The sequence below is a fragment of the Trachypithecus francoisi genome, unplaced genomic scaffold, assembly GCF_009764315.1.
Source record: "Trachypithecus francoisi isolate TF-2019V2 unplaced genomic scaffold, Tfra_2.0 Lachesis_group6, whole genome shotgun sequence".
NCBI classification, from domain to species: Eukaryota; Metazoa; Chordata; class Mammalia; order Primates; family Cercopithecidae; genus Trachypithecus; species Trachypithecus francoisi.
Window position 1 is genome coordinate 110,235,327 of NW_022681471.1, and position 18,093 is coordinate 110,253,419.

Genomic DNA, 18,093 nt, shown 5'->3' on the forward strand with positions numbered 1-18,093 from the left:
AAACCCTACAAAGATAATAAACGTGTGCTGTTGTAAACCACTACATTTGTGGTAATTTGTTACAGCTACCATAGCAAACTATTACAACTTTCTGGAAAGACTACAGAATTTGTAAGAATTCACTCTCTTCAGATGGTTGCTACACAGTTATTTCCTTGGTCTTTCTTCATTGAACACCTAGGAGGGAAGCTTTGAGTTTTGGTGCTTAGTTGAGCTCATTCATCAGTGTATAGATTCAGTAGCAACATTCAAAAAGTCACCAGATTAAAACCTCTTCTTTTTCTAATCTCACCTGCTTTCTAAAACCTCTTCTCTACTTCAGGATTATATCTCTGCTTCAGGATAAAGTATCAGTTGATTCTATCCAAATCAAACTCTCCTCACCAGCAGATTTGAAAGCACTTGAGTGTGGTGGAGGCACCCAGGGATGAATAGGTGTCTAAGCTTCACTATTTGAAGTGAACAATTACATAGAATGGGCTGTTGCTGTTAGGGGGAATCCAAGGTGAGGGGTGGGGCTTCTAGGGAGTTGGAAGTCTCTATGTCCAGGAGAAGGCAGGCAAGTCTGGGCTGTCTATTCCTCTGGAGCAAGTGCAGGCTCCAGAGAAGGACACAGTAAAGCTGGCCAGCAGGTCAGTTCCAGTTCAGACAGAAGGGCACAGTGGGGAAGACCCAGGGAAGGGCACGGTAATGTGGGAAAGTGCTGGACTGAACCCATGTGAAGGGACCAGGGCAGTCAGCTCCAGAACAATCTGGGCTAAAGGTGGGAGGACTCCAGGCCAATGAACCCCACAGACAGTCCCAGATTGTGTCTCATTCTCATTCTACCTTCCTTAGGGCCTGCTTTTAGTGCTTTGGCAACAAGGTCTTTCTTTTCTTTGTCTGAGAGACATTGTGGAGTCGTGAGAAGTGAAATGAATTAATAGGCCTAAGATCTGCTTCAGGCTGAGAGGAGTGGAATAGTGTGGGCTGTAGAGGAATTCAGACCAGGAGGTCTCAACTCAGCCTTGTCACTTATATGTGAACTCGAAAATTCTATGAGCCTCAAGTTCTTTGTGAAGTGGGCTTGATGAAGTCATTTTGTTCTTTGGCTAGCATATACCTTGTGAAGTCTGACTTTTAGAATGTAAGTTATTTGTGTAGGGCAGCTGGCACAGTGTTAGTGTGTACTGGGTTTTTGATAACTAACAGCTGTTTCTATTATGTTTTAGATTGCTAACACTACCAACCTTCCCCTCTTGGAAATTTTTAATTTATTTTTCATCCTGGAGATGTTAATATGCAGCCCTCTAGGACATGGAAAACCAAATCAATCAAAATGCTTCTTACCAAGAGAACGTTACTTACTTGATAAGAAACTTTTTGAGAATATACATTTTTTATATTGTGTGTTGGCAGAATCTTCCCCAGCTAGATGCAGCTCAACTAGATGCTCCTAGAAAATGTGTCAAGGACTTCCTCATTCACTCCCATCAAAACACCTATCCCTTGCTTTGAGTTCGCCAAATTACACTCAAGATAACCTAGTCTAAACACCCTATTAATGGAATGGACTCTGCCATGATATGAATGTGTCTCCCAAAAAGGCAAGTGTTAGACATTTAATCCCCAATCCAACAGTATTGTGAGGTAGGGCCTGATGAGAAGTAATCAGGCTGTGAGAGATCTGCCCTTATAAATGGATTAATACCTTTATCACAAGAGTGGGTTTGTTTCAAAAAGTATGTTTGGTCCCTTTTTCTCTCGCTTTCCCTTTCTTACTACCTCACTTTCTGCCATGGGATGGCCCAGCAAGACATCCCTCCCTTGATGCTACCAAACGCCTTGATCTTGGAACTTCCCAGCCTCCACTACTGTGAAAAAAATTATTTTCCTTAAAAGTAACCCAGTCTCTGGCATTCTATTATAGCAACACAAAATAAAATAACACAGGCTCTGTCTTTCCCAGGCCAGAGCAAAGAGTGCCAGTAAAGTGGCTTCTGAGCATCCCATGTTAAGACAGTATTTTTCTCAGAAACTTGCTGGAGATGATGTGCATAGAACACATGGCTTGTGATCAATTGCACTGGAGTTAGGAAAGCACAGGAAACCTTTCATTCTTGCACTGGAGTTAGGAAAGCACAGGAAACTTTCATTCCTGCCCCAGGTGAAGATTTCTTTCTGGTTTATCCTTGAGCCCAAGCAACTGCTATAATTACTTGTCCATTCCAGACCTCAGTCTTTCAACCCTGAACATGTCTTCAGAGAGGATGGCCACTGCTCACCACTCTCAGAGCCTCATCTGACCAACCAAGCACAGCGGCTCACACCTGTAATCCCAGCACTTTGGGAGGCAGAGGTAGGCAGATTGCTTGAGTCCAGGAGTTGTAGAACAGCCTGGGCCACATGGCGAAATCCTATCTCTACTAAAAATGTAAAACATTAACCAGGCACAATGGTGTGCACGTGTAGTCTCAGCTACTCAGGAGGCTGAGGTAGGAGAATCACCTGAGCCCAGGAAGTTGAGGCTGCAGTGAGTTGTGATCCCATCACTGCACTTCAGCCTGGGTGACAAGAGTGAGGAAAAAAAAAAAAAACACACAACTGATTCACACTGAAAGACTTCAATTTCCCAAACCTCCAATCCCACTTGCCTTAAGATATTTACATTTGATGCTCTCATCTAGATAACCCTCCTCCTACATTCTCACTTTCTTTGACTTGTCCTTTAGGTCTTAGTAGGTATCTCACCATATTCCTTATGTAATATCTACCCCTAGATTCTAAAATCCAGTGGGCACAGGTAGATCTTCCTTATCCTGACATCCTAGCACAAGGCCTTCCAAAGAGCAGATGCTCAATTAATGTTTGAGGAATAAATGAACCAGTGGGCAAAAGGCCTAATTTATTACAATGTAATTATATATTCTTGAATAATGTAAGCATATCCTGGCATATATACCTTAATTTTACATAACAACAATAAAAGTCAATAGGGAATGTAATAATTAGCCATCTTTTACTCTTTTCTCTATTTCTTTTCTTTTTTTTTGAGATGGAGTCTCACTCTGTCACCCAGGCTGGAGTGCAGTGTCGTGATCTCAGCTCACTGCAAGCTCCGCCTCCCGGGTTCACGTCATTTTCCTGCCTCAGCCTCCTGAGTAGATGGGACTATAGGAGCCCGCCACCACGCCTGGCTAATTTTTTGTATTTTTAGTAGAGACAGTGTTTCACTGTGTTAGCCAAGATGGTCTCGATCTCCTGACCTCATGATCTGCCTGCCTCGGCTTCCCAAAGTGCTGGGATTACAGGTGTGAGCCACCGCACCTGGCCCTCCTTTCTCTATTTCTTGATTCCATTTATTACACTCCTAAATTATTTCACATTGAATTAGGAAATGCCCAATTTACTACCATGCTATCATGTTTCGATCACTAAATAAATGGAGAGTTTCCCAATTTGACTTATAAAGCAATACATCGCTTACTCTTAATCTCACATACAGAAAAATTTGAGCAATGTCATTCACAAACTTAGATACTGAAGCTACTTTAACCATCTATTAAAGGAACATCATCTTTAAAAAATTCCAAGTCATCACATAGAACATTAACACAAACATGTTATTCACCTTGTTGTCTCTAGTCCCACCCTGACCTCCCCCAGCTCAGAATGTGGATTTATTTTCAAACACAAAGTGAAGAATCTGCCTCAGACTTTACCGCAGTTGGGAGGAGCTGCTGGACTTAACCTTGGAACGTGCACCGGCCATGGTACCAATGCGAGCCTTGGCTGCAACTCTGGCTCTGGCTCTCTCTTCCTCATCTTGCAAAGCCTCTGTATACCAGGCTGAGAATTCACTGGGAACTGTATTATTTATCTTGGCCAAAAACTCAAGAACTTTCATCTTGCTGGTTTCGGCATGGGCTCTTGGGCCCCATAAGAATTGATAGCGTGGAGGATCACTGTTGGGCACTTGCTGGTACTCCAGGTAATTTTCTTTCACCAAATCTTTGGTAAGGAGCTTCCTGGGCTCCCCAAACATGAAGTGCTCAATTCCATCATATAATCCCATTATATTAAACACTTTCCAGACTTCCTCCTCAGCAGCACAATTACCCTTTGTGAAGATAATACCCAGCACAGTCATCAGCAGGCCAGTCCTGGGCACGCTTGTTTCATCACTCAGCCTTGCATCACAGTCTAGATCTAGTTTGTTGATCAGGACATAGATGTGCTTATTAGGCTCCACTTCCTTCAGGTCAAGACCAAAGATCAGCTCCAGGTGCTCAGAAGCTCTCCTCAGGATTACAGGGAACTGGCTCTTGCACATATGGGTTACATTTCTCAGCATATCTGCCTTTGTAATGGGCTCTTTCATTTGGTACTTGTACAGCAAGTAATGCACCAACATAATTACTTTCTCACTTACAGGGCCTCCGGGAAAGTTATCAGCGGCTGCTAGATCTTGTGTGCATCTTGGCCTTTCTTCCATTTGGTCGTTGACTCCTTCGGTATGTCTTGTGTGTGAAGCAGCTGTAGCAGATGTGCTGATGGATAGGGCTTCCCAAAGTCCATGGGGATTGTCGGCTGTCCCATCAAGTGAACTCTGGGAAACATCCTTCAAACAAGAAGAGAGGGAGGGGGGATATTCTTCCTCCTCTTCTAAAATGGCCAGAGCCTCTATCAAATCTTCCAGCCCTCCTCGGGCCTGACGGCGTTTTTCCCTGGCACGGAGTTTACTCTTCTGACCTCGAGGCATGATGACTTTGTTCAGGTGCAGCAGCCAAAAGGGCAGGTGATCGCGTGACCTGGAGGAGAGAAGATGAAATGGGGTGTGCCCATTCAGCAGAGAGATACAATTTTAGCTTTATTGATGGCCACCTCTGCAAGTTTTCTTGGTGCATTACTCAAGGAAAAACAAGGCCCCTGTTATTTGATTTCGCTGCCCCCTGAGTACTCTGTGAAATAACTAGGGTGTGTTTTAGGTTGCCACTTGCCAGACCTGCCTGGGGTTTACTGGATGATGACAGCCAGGCCTGGCAGGTCCAGGCTTTGTGGAGGCCCCTTTGTTCTTGGGTAGGGACTCTTTTCTCAGTTCACATTCAGAACTGTCCTCTTGATTTCTGGCAGGTTCTGGGATCCCTCTACTTGACTGACCCCTCATTTCAGTCCCCTCATTTCCCTGCTACCCTGGTGGAGAAACTGAAAGAGAAACTCATCTGACCACACCTGTCTGAGGACATCTAGGATGACTACAACAGAAAAACTCTGAGGGACCTTCTGTATTCTGGGATCCTTAGTGTTCTCATTCTTCACTCAGGGTTTTCACCTTGGCTTCTACTAGGGCCTGGGACTTCACCCTGTGATGACCTGAGACCTATCCCCTCAGAGCAAGGCCCTCAGATTTCTGAGTTATGAAAGGATAAAGTCAGCCTAACATATCTACCCCACAGTCCCTCAGGGTTGACAGCACAGATGGAACTCTGTGCTGTCCCCTTTTGATCTGGGGTGGATGGCTCCCTCAGAACTCCGGATTCTTTTTAGTCTTCTTAGGGCTTGGGACTCCTCCTCTGCTGACCAGAAGCTGGCACTCTGGTCCAGTGCCCTCCTCTCCCTGAGTTCTCACCAGAATTCAGAGGGTGCTTCATCAGCCCCTGTCCTGGACCTGTCATGAATCCATGGGACCCCAGTCTTTTGGAGTGGAAGTCCCCCTCAAATTTCACTCAAGATCCTTGTATTCCCTTTTGGCAAGGCCTGGAAATAGCTCCTCTGACAACCTAAACCTCTTCACTTCTTTGAGAAAGCAGTAATGGAATTCAGAAAGTGTCACAATAGCCACTCCCACCTGGGGCCTCCCTGGGCTGAGAGCAGGGGCAGACTCTGTTATGAACCCCTCTCTTTTGTGGTGGGTGGTTCCTTCTGATCTCACTCAGTTTCCTCACCTTTACTTCTGTTGGGGCCTGGGACTCGTCCATCTGCTGGCCTGAGGCCGTAACCTTGGTCCAATGCTGTCCTCTCCTTGAATTTCCAAAGAGGGAATTCAGAGGGTGCTATATAAGAGGTTTTTTTGCCCAAGGTTGTCTACCACGAACAGCAAGAGCATGGCTATTACCCTTACACCTCACAAAGGATTTTTATCTTAACTCCTAGGAGGGCCTGGGACTCCTCTTTCTGCTGATTTAACACCTCCTTCTGGCACCAGTTTTTTAACTTCCCTAAAACTCCAGAGGTGGAACTCAGAGAATGTTATATCTGGCCACTCCATTCATGGGCTTCTCAGGCCTGACAGCAGGAGCCTAGATGTTGTGGGGCCCTTCTGATCTGGTGTGAATAGTTGCCTCAAATATTAGGGTTTTCACCATCACTGTTGGAAGGTCTGGAACCCTGCTCTCTACTGGTCTGATGCCAAAGCGTGGTTCAATGCTGTCACCTCCCAGGATCCTGGGAATTCAAAGGGCACTACATCAGAGGATCCCTGTCCAGGGCCTCCCAGGGCTTACACAGGGCTGGGATTCTGTTGGCCCTTCTCTCTTCTGGTATAAATAGTGTCCTCAGATCTCACTTAAGGTCGTTAACTTAACTCCTGACAGGACCTGGAAATCACTGGAACTCTCTTTTCTGCTGATTTGAGGCTACCCTGCTCAGACTAATGCCTTCATTCTTCTGAGAAGTTAGAGTCAGAAGTTGTGGAAGCCAATTCTAGCCACCCCCATATGGGACCTAGTGCTGAGAGCAGGGGTGCAGCTCTTAGAAGTAAGGGGGTAGCTTGTGTTTTGTGGGAATGGGGAAGTCTGACAGAAGTTGCATAGTGGTCTTTCATTGACTCCGGGGGGCCTAGGACTCCTCCTCCTCCTGATCTGAATTATTTGGCTTTAAAAAAAAAAGCCTCGTCCCCAACCACCTCACCCCACAGTCCTATATCCCTGGACTACAGAGGGTGAACTGAGGAGGCTTCTGGGCCTAACATCGAGGCATTGGCTTAGAAACGTTAACAGCAGGGGTGGTCTCTGTGCTGAGCAGTCTGTTATGGAGTGGGTGACTCTTTCAAAACTTCATCAGGGTCTTCATTTTTATTCTTTTTAGAGTCTGGGACTCCTGCCTCTGTGGATCTGAGAATGACACCTGGCCCAATGCCCCTACCTCACAGCGAGAAGTGATGTAAATTTTACTACAGATCATCTGATAACTTTGCAATGGCTAGTGCAGAATCACCTTTATAAAAATTTTCAGTTGATTCGAATCAAGTCAGGGTTATAACAGTAATGAAGATAGAGATTTGGACTCAACCTATACTTGTTACCTGCAGTCAATTCAATAAGGAACTGCAGCATCTACAATGGTTCTCCATCTACTCTGGAAATACTTGCCTTGAAAACCAGCACCCTACTACAGTGTTTGGTGGCAACAAAGGCCACCAGACACGGCAACAAAAAATCCACTCTCTGTTCTGCAAAGAAGTCAGTGATGGTAGGAAGTATTTGGAGCTGGGGATAATATCTGGATCCTTTTTTAAAGACATATGCACACTCAGCCTTTTAGTTACAGAGTCAGTGAGGTAGTTAGTCTCAGGAAATCCCTCCTCCAATTCCCCCCTCCTTGAATCTACACTACAAGTGGTACTTGAAGTACCACTACTCATTGGTACTACTTGCCCTGTTTTAACTGTCATTAATCATCAATCGCATCCATTTGCACAGCTTCAACCTCAGTGGTGGGAGGGCCACATACTCAAGGGGGCCACATACCCAAGGGCCAATACACTCTTTCTTATCAGGCATCAAGACAACTCTCAACCCTGCTACACTGGAAAGGGTGCAATGAACCACCAGAGTAGTGAAGAGATGTAGCTCTCCCAGAATCAATTAATATTATAACTGGGTGATGCAGGGGAGCAAGCCACACTCTGCCTGAGCAGTGGGAAGGGAAGACTCTAGCAGAGCATGCCTCTGGACAGCTCAGCCTACAACTTCATGCTGGTAATGATGATTCAGAGATTGCCAAGCCTATTCAGAAAAGTTGTCCAAGACACCACCAGTTTCCTCACCTTTACTCCTTCTGGTCCCATTGCTACCCCATGGCTGAACTCTGGATACAGATCCCTGACTACCTCATGCCCTGAATTCTCTGGACTTTATTCACCTTATGATCTCTTTTGTGGATTCTGGAAATTGTTCTAGTGCCTGGTTTTCTTAATGTCCTTTACTAATTGAGGTTTTTTTTTGTTAAGGTACATTTCCTAGAACCTTGTCATTCCGAGTAAATCCTTTCTTCTCAAAGTAAAAAGAAATATGTTATTGAAATATCAAAATTCTAAGGCATATTGTGGAGCAATATGTAAACAGTTATCCTTAGGTGCATATTGTGGACCAATATGTAAACAGTTATCAATGTATATTTAAAACTCACAATGACCAGGCACGGTGGCTCCCAACTGTACTCCTAGCTACTTGAAAGGCTGAGGCGGTAGGATTGCTTGAGTTCAGGACTTCTAGGCTGTACTGAGTTATGATCACACCACTGCACTCCAGTCTGGGCAACAGAGCAAGGCACCGTCTCTAAAAAAAAAAAAAATAAGTAAATAAAAATTAAGAAGAAAATAGAGCAAACAAAACAAACAGAAAAACCTTCACAGTGTATTTTTGTTGCACATGTATATAAGAAAAAGCCTATAATACATTTAAAAATACTACATGCAGGATTTAAAAAATGTGGTTACATTTGAGGAGGGATTGAATTTTGGAGGGACATAGTAATGAAGTGAAATTTTGATTTATCCGTATTAGAATTTTTGGCAACAAAAATACATGCACTATTTTCTTAGTAGTTAAAATATTTAATCAATAATAACAATGGAATTAGTAGTTGTGTATTACACAGAAAAAGTATGTATGAGATGCAATGGGAAAAGGCTGAAATCTAAATGGCTTAACACACTAAAAGTTTATCTCTTATGCAAATAAATTTTGACATGAATTAATAGGGGTTTTTTGCTGTCAGGTGTCCCAGGGATCCATGCTGCTTCTATACTGTGGCTCCATATCTCAGCATGGAAGAGAAATCATGGAGATGGCAGACTGGCTCTCAAACACTTTGATCTGAAAGGGAAAAGCATGCTATTATTCATATTTCAGTGCCAAGGGGGGGTAGTCACATGACCTTTCCAAACTACAAGTGGACTGGCAATGTAGTCTCCATATGAACCAAGGATGGAAAGCAAGACACAAAGTAGATGAGCACTTGCAGTCTGTCCAATTAACTATTACAATAGTACATGCTCAATAAAAGCTACTAATATAAATTTGTTATGACAACAGCCTTCTTAAGACTTGGAGGAGTTTCTGAGAATATCAAATATCTTTGCTAAACAACATTTCCTAGTGTCTATATGTGACAGGTAATTTCAAATCCAGAATCACACTAATTTTCAAAACAATCCTGTAAATCTCAGCAAGGAGGGTTCACCCCGCTGCACTCAATAACACCTTTCTGCACTGACCTTTTCAATGACCTCTATGATCTCAAGAGACTGAAAAATTTCTTCTTTCTTTTGATGAAAACATAACTTGTGAGTCTCTGCTACCCACCAGCTGACGAACATGTACACCTAAGCACATGTACAGGTGCCCTTAGGTGCAATGAAAAAACAGGATTTTCCCTTGGGGCAGATACAGACAAGAATCAAGAGAATGATAGCGAATTATGTTTTTCCTTTTCTTATCAAAGCTGGCATGTCTGCCAGAGAGACATATTCTACCTTTGTGGGAGACTGAATAATTGCTCCACGAAGCTTCACGTATCCTCATTCCTGAAACCCATGAATATGTTCTGTTACATGGCCAAAGGCACTTTGCAAATATAATTAAAATTATGAAACCAACCTGAAAATAGGGAGATTATACTGGATTGCCTACATGGGCCAAATCTAATTATATGAGCCCTTACAAACAGAGATGTTTCTCCATCTGGAGGCAGAGAGAGAAGTTAGAGAAATTCCAAGAATGAGACAGGTTCAATGTCCCAAGTCTGACTCAACAGTAGAGGCCCACATGCAAAGACCAGAGACAGGCCTGGAGAAAATATAGCAGCTCCAACTGATAGCCAGAAAGAAGACTTACTCCTCACTCTTCTTACAACCACAAAGAACTGGGTTCCTAATAGAATGACCTGAATAAGCCTGAAATGGGATTCTTCACAGTGTGTCCCAATAAGACACACTTATTATCAGGCTTTGACAGCTTGATTTGGGCCTGTGTAACCCCGAGCAAAGAAACCAGCAGAACCAACCCATACTTCTCACCTACAGAAGGGTGTTAGAATCAATATGCTATTTAAAGTGTCTTACTGTATGGCATTTGTTATGTCAGCACAGAAATCTACTAGATGCTCCTAGTATACCAGGATTTATAGGAATCCAATTTCTGGACATGGTTGATATACAGTCATTTCCTAGGTCTTTCCTTATCCACCACTTGAGACAGAGGCTTTGATACTTTACCATTCAGTTAAGTTCACTTATTAGCGTATGGATTCAGTGCTAGTCTCAAATAAGTCACCAGATTACATTCTCCTCTCTCTCTAACTTCATCTGCTTTCTATACCTCCTCTCTAACTTCAGAGTTATCTTTCAAGGTTAGATTCTGTTCCAAGTCTGACTTGACTCACAGGTAGACTCGGAAAAAATCTTGAGTGTGGCGGAATTACCCAGAGCAGATGAGTAGGCATGTAGTGTTCACTGCCAAAGTAAACAATTACATGGAAGGGGCTGTTATCAGAGAAGTTCCAAGTGAGCAATGTGACAAAACAGAGGACATCTGCAGGGAGTTGGAATGCTCTGAGTCAGGAGAAAGGAAGGAAGGTTATTCTGGGCTTCCTTTCCCATAGGGAGCAGGGTGCAGCCTTCATGGAAGGAAGCAGGGAAGAGCTGGACAGCAGGTAAGGATCCAGATTTGGGCACAAGGACTCACAGGGGCTGACTCAAGGAAAGAGCAGTGTAATTTGGGAAGTGCTGGATCTGGTCCCATGTGCCAGCACCTGGGCAAAATCAGCTCCCAAAGAACCCTGGAGCTAGGGGTGGATGGACCCTACGAAAATGAGGCCCACAGGCAGTCCCCAAATGGTGTTCAATTCTCGTTTTCTCCATTATTTATTACATCTGGATTTAGTACAGTGGCCCCAGGTTCCTTCTTTTTATTGCCTAGAGAGACGGTGCAGTAGTGAGAAGAAAAATGAATTAAAAGACAGAACATCTGCTTCATGCAGGAAGGGGTGGAACAATGTGGGTTCTAAACAAATTCAGACTATGGTTCTAATTTTGACACTTATGAACCACATGAAGTCAGGAAAATTGCAAAGCTCTATGAGGCTCAGGCTTTACCTGAAGTGATCGTGATAAGCCTTGCCTTGTAGGATTTCTGGGTTATATGCAATGTATGAAAACTTCGGGCACAGTGCCTAGAATTTACTGCATATTTAATAACTAGCATTTGTTACTATTATTAGTTTGACCCCAGGTCCTATCAAAATCTCTGTGATTGTTTTTAAAGCAAGAGATGTCTGAAAATATGCAGCACTCTATGATACAGCACACAAATCAGCCAAAAATGCCGCTTAGCAAGTAAAACTCAGTTATTTACTATGCAAATTTGAGGATTTCTTATTTATTGCGGGTGTGGGGTAGTCCTCCACAGTTGGATTCAATTTAAGACTCCTATAATTTATGTCAAAGACTAATTCCTTCCATCCCTTCAACTATCCTTCCATCCAAACCACCCCTATTTTCATTTCTTTCACTCGCATCAAAAATCTAGCCCTCACTTGAGTTTGCCAAATGATACTAAAGACAACCTAATAAAAATGCCCTTTTAGGAACAACACACACCAGGTCCTGTTGGGGTGTGAGGGGCAGGAAGAGGGAACCTAGATGATGGATCAATAGGTGCAGCAAACCACTATGGCACACGTGTACCTATGTAACAAACCTGCACATTCTGCACATGTATCCAGGAACTTAAAAAGTACAATTTTTTTAAAAAGCCCTTTTAATTAAGTGGGTTTAGTGGGCTTTGTTTCCCCAGGCCAGAGCAAATAATGCCAGCACAACGGCTTTTGAGCACATTCATGTCAAGTAATATCACTCTTGTTTCTCAGAAGGTCCCTGGAGCTGATGTGCATAAAACATAGTTTGTGGACTGTGCCCAACTGCACTGGAAAAACGACACTGGAAAAGGATGCAAGACCTTCCATTCTCGTCTTACAATTACTTCTGGTTTATCTATTACCTCAAAATAACTGCTAAAAGCAGTTCTTCATTCCAGGCATTAGTCTTTTTGAGGATCTGGCCCCTGCTCACTACTCTAACAGCCTCAACCAACCCACCATCCAGACTAACAAAATTGACTGACACTGAAGGGTTTGCAGTTTCCTAAGGCCCCAAACCCACTTGCCTCAGGATACTTTCACTTGACTGCTCTGATCTGGATCTTCCCACCTTCTCTTACTCATCCTTTACTTAGGGTATATCTCACCATCTTCCTTACATGACAGCTGCTCTTAGACTCTAAAATTCAGTGCGCGCGCTTGGGTCTTATTTATCCTGACATTCCCAGTACCAGCATGGTGCCTTCCCTCCAAAGAACAAATGCCCAAGTAATGTTTGAGAAATAAGTGAGCCAGTGTGCAAGAAGTCAGTTTTATTATGATGTAGCTTCTCCTACATTGTTGAATAAACTAATAATATCTAAGTATCTCTCTCTTAATTTTACAGAACAGACTAAACATAAGGGAATGCAAGCATTTATCATCTTTTACATTTTCCCTCTATTTCTTCATTCCAACTATTTTACTGCTTTTTAAAAAAATATTTCCAAGGAAATGACTAATCCACTACTATGTTATCTTGTTGGAGATCACTAAATAGGATGGAACTTTTCCTGTTTTTTTTTTTTTCTATAAAATAGTAAAACTCTACTCTAAAACCTCACAAATATCAATAAATATATGACTTATTATCACTAATAATCTTGGATTCTTAAGCTACTTTAACCTTCTATTAAAACGAACAACGTTTAAACAAATATCCAAGTTACCCAGAACACGTTATGTACTGTGTTATAACAAGACACAGCCAACCCTCCACTAGTGAAACACTGACTGTCCTCTTCAAAAACACAGTAAAGCATTTTCCTCAGCCTTCACTTGGGGCAGGCAAGGCTGCTGGACATGGCCTTGGAATGAGCACTGGCCATGGCAGCAGTACAGGTCCTGGCTGCAATTCTGGCTTGGGATCTCTCTTCCACATTTTTCAAAGCCTCTTCATAATGGGATGGGAAGGCACTGGGGACTGTACTATGGATCTTGGCCAAAAACTCTAGGACTTTCATCTTGCTGGTTTCAGCAAAGGCTCGTGGACCCCACAGGAATTCATAGCTTGGAGAACTGCTGTTGGGCACTTCCCGATACTCCAGCTACTGCTCTTGCACTAAATCTTTGGTGAGGAGGTTGGTGAGGAGGTTCCTGGGCTCTCCATAGATGAAGTGCTCCTGCCTCTAGTATACCCCCATCATATTTAGCACCTTCCAGACTTCCTCTTCAGGGGCACAATTCCCCTGGCTGAAGATTACACTCAGGATGGTCATCAGCAGGCCAGTCTTGGGCAAACTTCTGTTAGGATTCAGTCTTGTATCATGGCCTAATTCTAATTTGTTGACAAGGACATAGACGCTCTTGTTGGGATCCACTTCTTTCACGTCAAGGCCAAAGACCAACTCCAGGTGATCAGAAGCTCTCCTCAGCATCTCAGGGAAGTGGCTCTTGTACGTCTGTATTACATTTTTCAGCATATTTGCCTTTGTAACAGGCTCTTGCATTTGATACTTGTACAGCAGGTAATGCATTAACACAGCAATCTTCTTATCTATAGGGCCTCTGGGCCACTGCCCAGTGGTAGCCTGGGCCTGTGAGGCATTTGACCTTTCCTCAACTTGGCTGTCGATGCCTTCACTAAATACTGTGCATGAAACAGCTGCAGCAGTGGTGGTGGCTAGAGCTCTCCCAGGCTCTTGCTCATTGCTGGTGTTTTGACAGCAGATGACCTCTCAGGACTATCTCTGAAATGAGGAGATGAAGTGAAGGACTCTTCTTCCTCTGCTACAGTGACTTGAGCACCTTCCACATCCTTGGGCTCTTCTCGAGCCTGGCAGCATTTCTCATGGGCACAGAGCTTACTTTTCTGACCTCGAGCCATGATGACTCTACTCAGAGACAAGTAGTAGTGTGAGACAGATGGCAGGTGATGAAGTGACCTCAAGGAAAGATGGTGTGATCCTCCAGCAGGAAGATATCACTTTGACTTTATGGAAGTTGTTTCTGTAGGTTTCTTTGAGAGCACGGTTCAAGGATCCTATGAGGCTACTCTTCTCTGATGGGCCCTTCCCCTGAGGAATCAGTGGAAGTAACTAGACTGAAGCCTGCCTGTCTTACCTGCATCTTACTGGGACTGATACAGTGACTGGCAGGTCCAGACTCTACGGAGCTTCCTTTTTTTCTGGGGTAGATGATGTTTCTTTCAATTCACATTCAGGGCCATTACCTTGACTTCTGGCAGGACCTGTTATCTCACTGCTTAACTGTTTTGATGCTGACTCCCTCATTCCAAAGCGCTCACATCCTTGACTCCCCAGACAAGGAACTGAGGGGGAATCTCATGTGACCACATTTGCAGAGGGACATTGTAGAATGGCAGCAATGCAGAGATCGGTGAGACCCTCTTTATCTTGAGGTAATTAGTTTTCAGTCCTCACTCAGTCTTTACTTTTGCTTCTTGGAGGGTCTGATTGCTCTCCTTTTGCTTACCTGAAACCTACCCCGTCCAAGCAAGGCCTTCACATCCCTGACACTCCTGATAAAGATATTAGGGAAGCCTCAGATGTATCTTCCCCAGGGACCCCTATCAGGAATGACAGCAATCTTAGGGCTCTATGAATCCTCTTTTCTTCTGGAAATTCAGGTTCCTCCTAATGACTCCTCACCTTGACAGCCTCATACCTTCCCCTCTGAGGACTTGAAGCCTATACCAATCAGAGAAAGGCCCTCTTTCACCTGATATCCCAGAGTACGCAGTTGGAGGGAGGGGGTGGGGTGCATTCAGAATGACAAATCTGCCCAGGGCTTCCCAAGGCTGACCACAGAGGCAGTGCCTAGCCCCATCAGTCCTCACTTTGACTTCCATAAGGGCCTGAGTCACCTCCCTCTAATGACCTGCCACCGACTGCCCTGTCAAATCTATGTCCTCATCATCCTGTGAACACTAAGGATAAAATGAGGGATATCTTAGCCTGAGAGTCATGCTGAAAGGCTACCAAGGCTCATAGTAGTGGTATTCTGTTGGGTCCCCTTTGTTCTGGGGAAGAAAGTCCCCTCAATCTTTGCTCCGGTTCTAAACTAAACTCCTGGTTACCCCCCGAAGACTCCTCCCACTGCTGACCTGAATGTGCTAGCCTTAGTTTGTACCCTTCCCCAGGACCACCACCAGAATATAAAGCGAGGGGTCACGGGGACCTTACAGCCACGCCAGGGGATCTCCCAGAACTTACAGGAAGGGCAGGATTCTGTAAGGCCGCCGTATTTATGGGAAGCTAGCTTCCCCCACAGCCCACACTGGGGCATTTCATTAACATGTGGCAGAGCATAGGACTCCTTCCCCTGCTGCCCGAGGCAGACACCGTGGTCCAATACCTTCACCTCCCTGAGAGGTTAAAGGTGGAAATTCCAGCTACTCCTACTTAGGATCACCCAGGCCTGAGAGCAGAGGCTGAGTTCTGTGGGCACCCGTCCGCTATGGCAGAAAGGGAGTTTTACGGAACTCACCCTTTATTGACTCCTGGAGGGTTCTAAGACCCTAATCTCGGGTGGCTTGATGCCAACACCTTAGTCCAATGCTATCAGTTCCCTGACTCTCCAGAAGAATAACGCAGAGTGCGGTACCTAAGAGGATCCCTGCCCGGGGCTTTTGCGGCTTAAGGCCGAGGCCGGACGGCATGGCGTTCTTTCTTTTGTGGTAGGGGGTCCCCTCAAACGTTATTCAATGTCTTTGCCTTACCTACTGGCAGGACCTGGATACCTTCCTCTGCTGACCAGATACCAACCGCCTCAATGCAAGGCCTCACCTCCCACGGACGGCAGAAGCGTTAAGTGTACGTGACATCCGGGCATCCTGCCCACGGCCCGAAGGGCTGCCAGCAAGAGCGGCGTGGTGTGACTTTCTGTGGCGCAACTTTCTGTGGCGCCCCCTTTGTTATGCAGTAGTAGTAATATTAAGTCCTCTCTCGGAAGTAAATTCATATTTTCACTCCTAGTTCATTCATTAAAAGCTCCTCAGGGAAATAATCACCCTTTATTGACTCCTGGAGGGTTCTAAGACCCCAATCTCGGGTGCTTGATGCCAACACCTTAGTCCAATGCTATCACTTCCCTGACTCTCCAGAAAAATAATGCAGAGTGCGGTACCTAAAAGGATCCCTGCCGGGGCTTTTGCGGCTTAAGGCCAAGGCCGAACGGCATGGCGTTCTTTCTTTTGTGGTAGGGGGTCCCCTCAAACGTTATTCAATGTCTTTGCCTTACCTACTGGCAGGACCTGGATACCTTCCTCTGCTGACCAGATACCAACCGCCTCAATGCAAGGCCTCACCTCCACGGACGGCAGAAGCGTTAAGTGTACGTGACATCGGGCATCCTGCCCACGGCCCGAAGGGCTGCCAGCAAGAGCGGCGTGGTGTGACTTTCTGTGGCGCAACTTTCTGTGGCGCCCCCTTTGTTATGCAGTAGTAGTAATATTAAGTCCTCCTCTCGGAAGTAAATTCATATTTTCACTCCTAGTTCATTCATTAAAAGCTCCTCAGGGAAATAATCACCCTTTATTGACTCCTGGAGGGTTCTAAGACCCCAATCTCGGGTGGCTTGATGCCAACACCTTAGTCCAATGCTATCACTTCCCTGACTCTCCAGAAAAATAATGCAGAGTGCGGTACCTAAAAGGATCCCTGCCCGGGGCTTTTGCGGCTTAAGGCCAAGGCCGAACGGCATGGCGTTCTTTCTTTTGCGGTAGGAGGTCCCCTCAAATGTTATTCAATGTCTTTGCCTTACCTCCTGGCAGGACCTGGATGCCTTCCTCTGCTGACCAGATACCAACCGCCGCACTGCAAGACCTCACCTCCCACGGACGGCAGAAGCGGAAGTGTACGTGACATCCGGGCATCCTGCCCACGGCCCGCAGGGCTGCCAGCAAGGGCGGTGTGGCGTGAGTTTTCTGTGGCGCCCTCTTTGTTATGGAGTAGTAGTAATATTAAGTCCTCCTCTCGGAAGTAGATTCGTATTTTCGCTCCCTAGTTCATTGACTAAAAGCTCCTTAGGGAAAAAATCACCAAACAAGCTCTGGACAGTTTCGCAACATAAACCCTTACGGACAGTGGGTTTGCGTACCAGGGTTGACGGGAGAAGAGAGGCTGCAGCAAAAAGGTAGGGTGCCCAAGACAGATTCTGAGATGTCAGAGTAAGTGCATTATGACCATGGGGTCTCTTCACTGGCCAAATGTAGACATTGGGAACTTTCTGTTCTAGAGGATCTACTTTCTATAGAGAAGCCACAGGTGTACACAGGTTTTTGAGACCCAGATCTCTTGACTTTATCTAACATTGCATTGTATTGTGCAGTGAAATTCATTTTAATTGTGATCTCATTTGTTCCACCGAATATGTTATATGCATGTTCTAATGCTACTACTTTGTGCGGCAAGGTTTTTGATTTTGCTACAGTGATTTATACACCACTTTTCAGAAGTCATTTATTCATTTGGATCAGGTGGGTTTTTCCTTTGGATTTTCTAAAATGATCACATTTTCACCAAATAATTTCTATTTTTATTAAATATTTCCAAGTTACATTTGTTTTTATAGTCTTATCCTCTAGCCATGTATTCAGCATACATTTATGTCTGGTTCCTTGCTTTAATGAGAATGCGTCCAACATTTAGCATTTCACATTTAAGTTTGTTTGCCATAGGTTTTAGGAAATGAAAATTATCTTCTGATGTTAGTTTGTGGAATGTTATCAGGCAT

At 44.6% G+C, this 18,093-nt stretch overlaps 1 protein-coding gene across 1 annotated transcript; it reads right to left on the reverse strand.

The window, feature by feature from the left end:
- Nucleotides 1-3,031: 3,031 nt before the first annotated feature.
- Nucleotides 3,032-17,160, reverse strand: MAGEB10 (MAGE family member B10). Its single transcript, XM_033201549.1, has 3 exons — nucleotides 17,122-17,160; nucleotides 8,389-8,537; nucleotides 3,032-4,790 (listed from the first exon to the last, which is right to left on the reverse strand). The coding sequence occupies exon 3, from the start codon at nucleotides 4,739-4,741 to the stop codon at nucleotides 3,698-3,700; it is 1,044 nt and encodes a 347-aa protein (XP_033057440.1). The 5' UTR covers nucleotides 4,742-4,790; nucleotides 8,389-8,537; nucleotides 17,122-17,160; the 3' UTR covers nucleotides 3,032-3,697.
- Nucleotides 17,161-18,093: the final 933 nt, after the last annotated feature.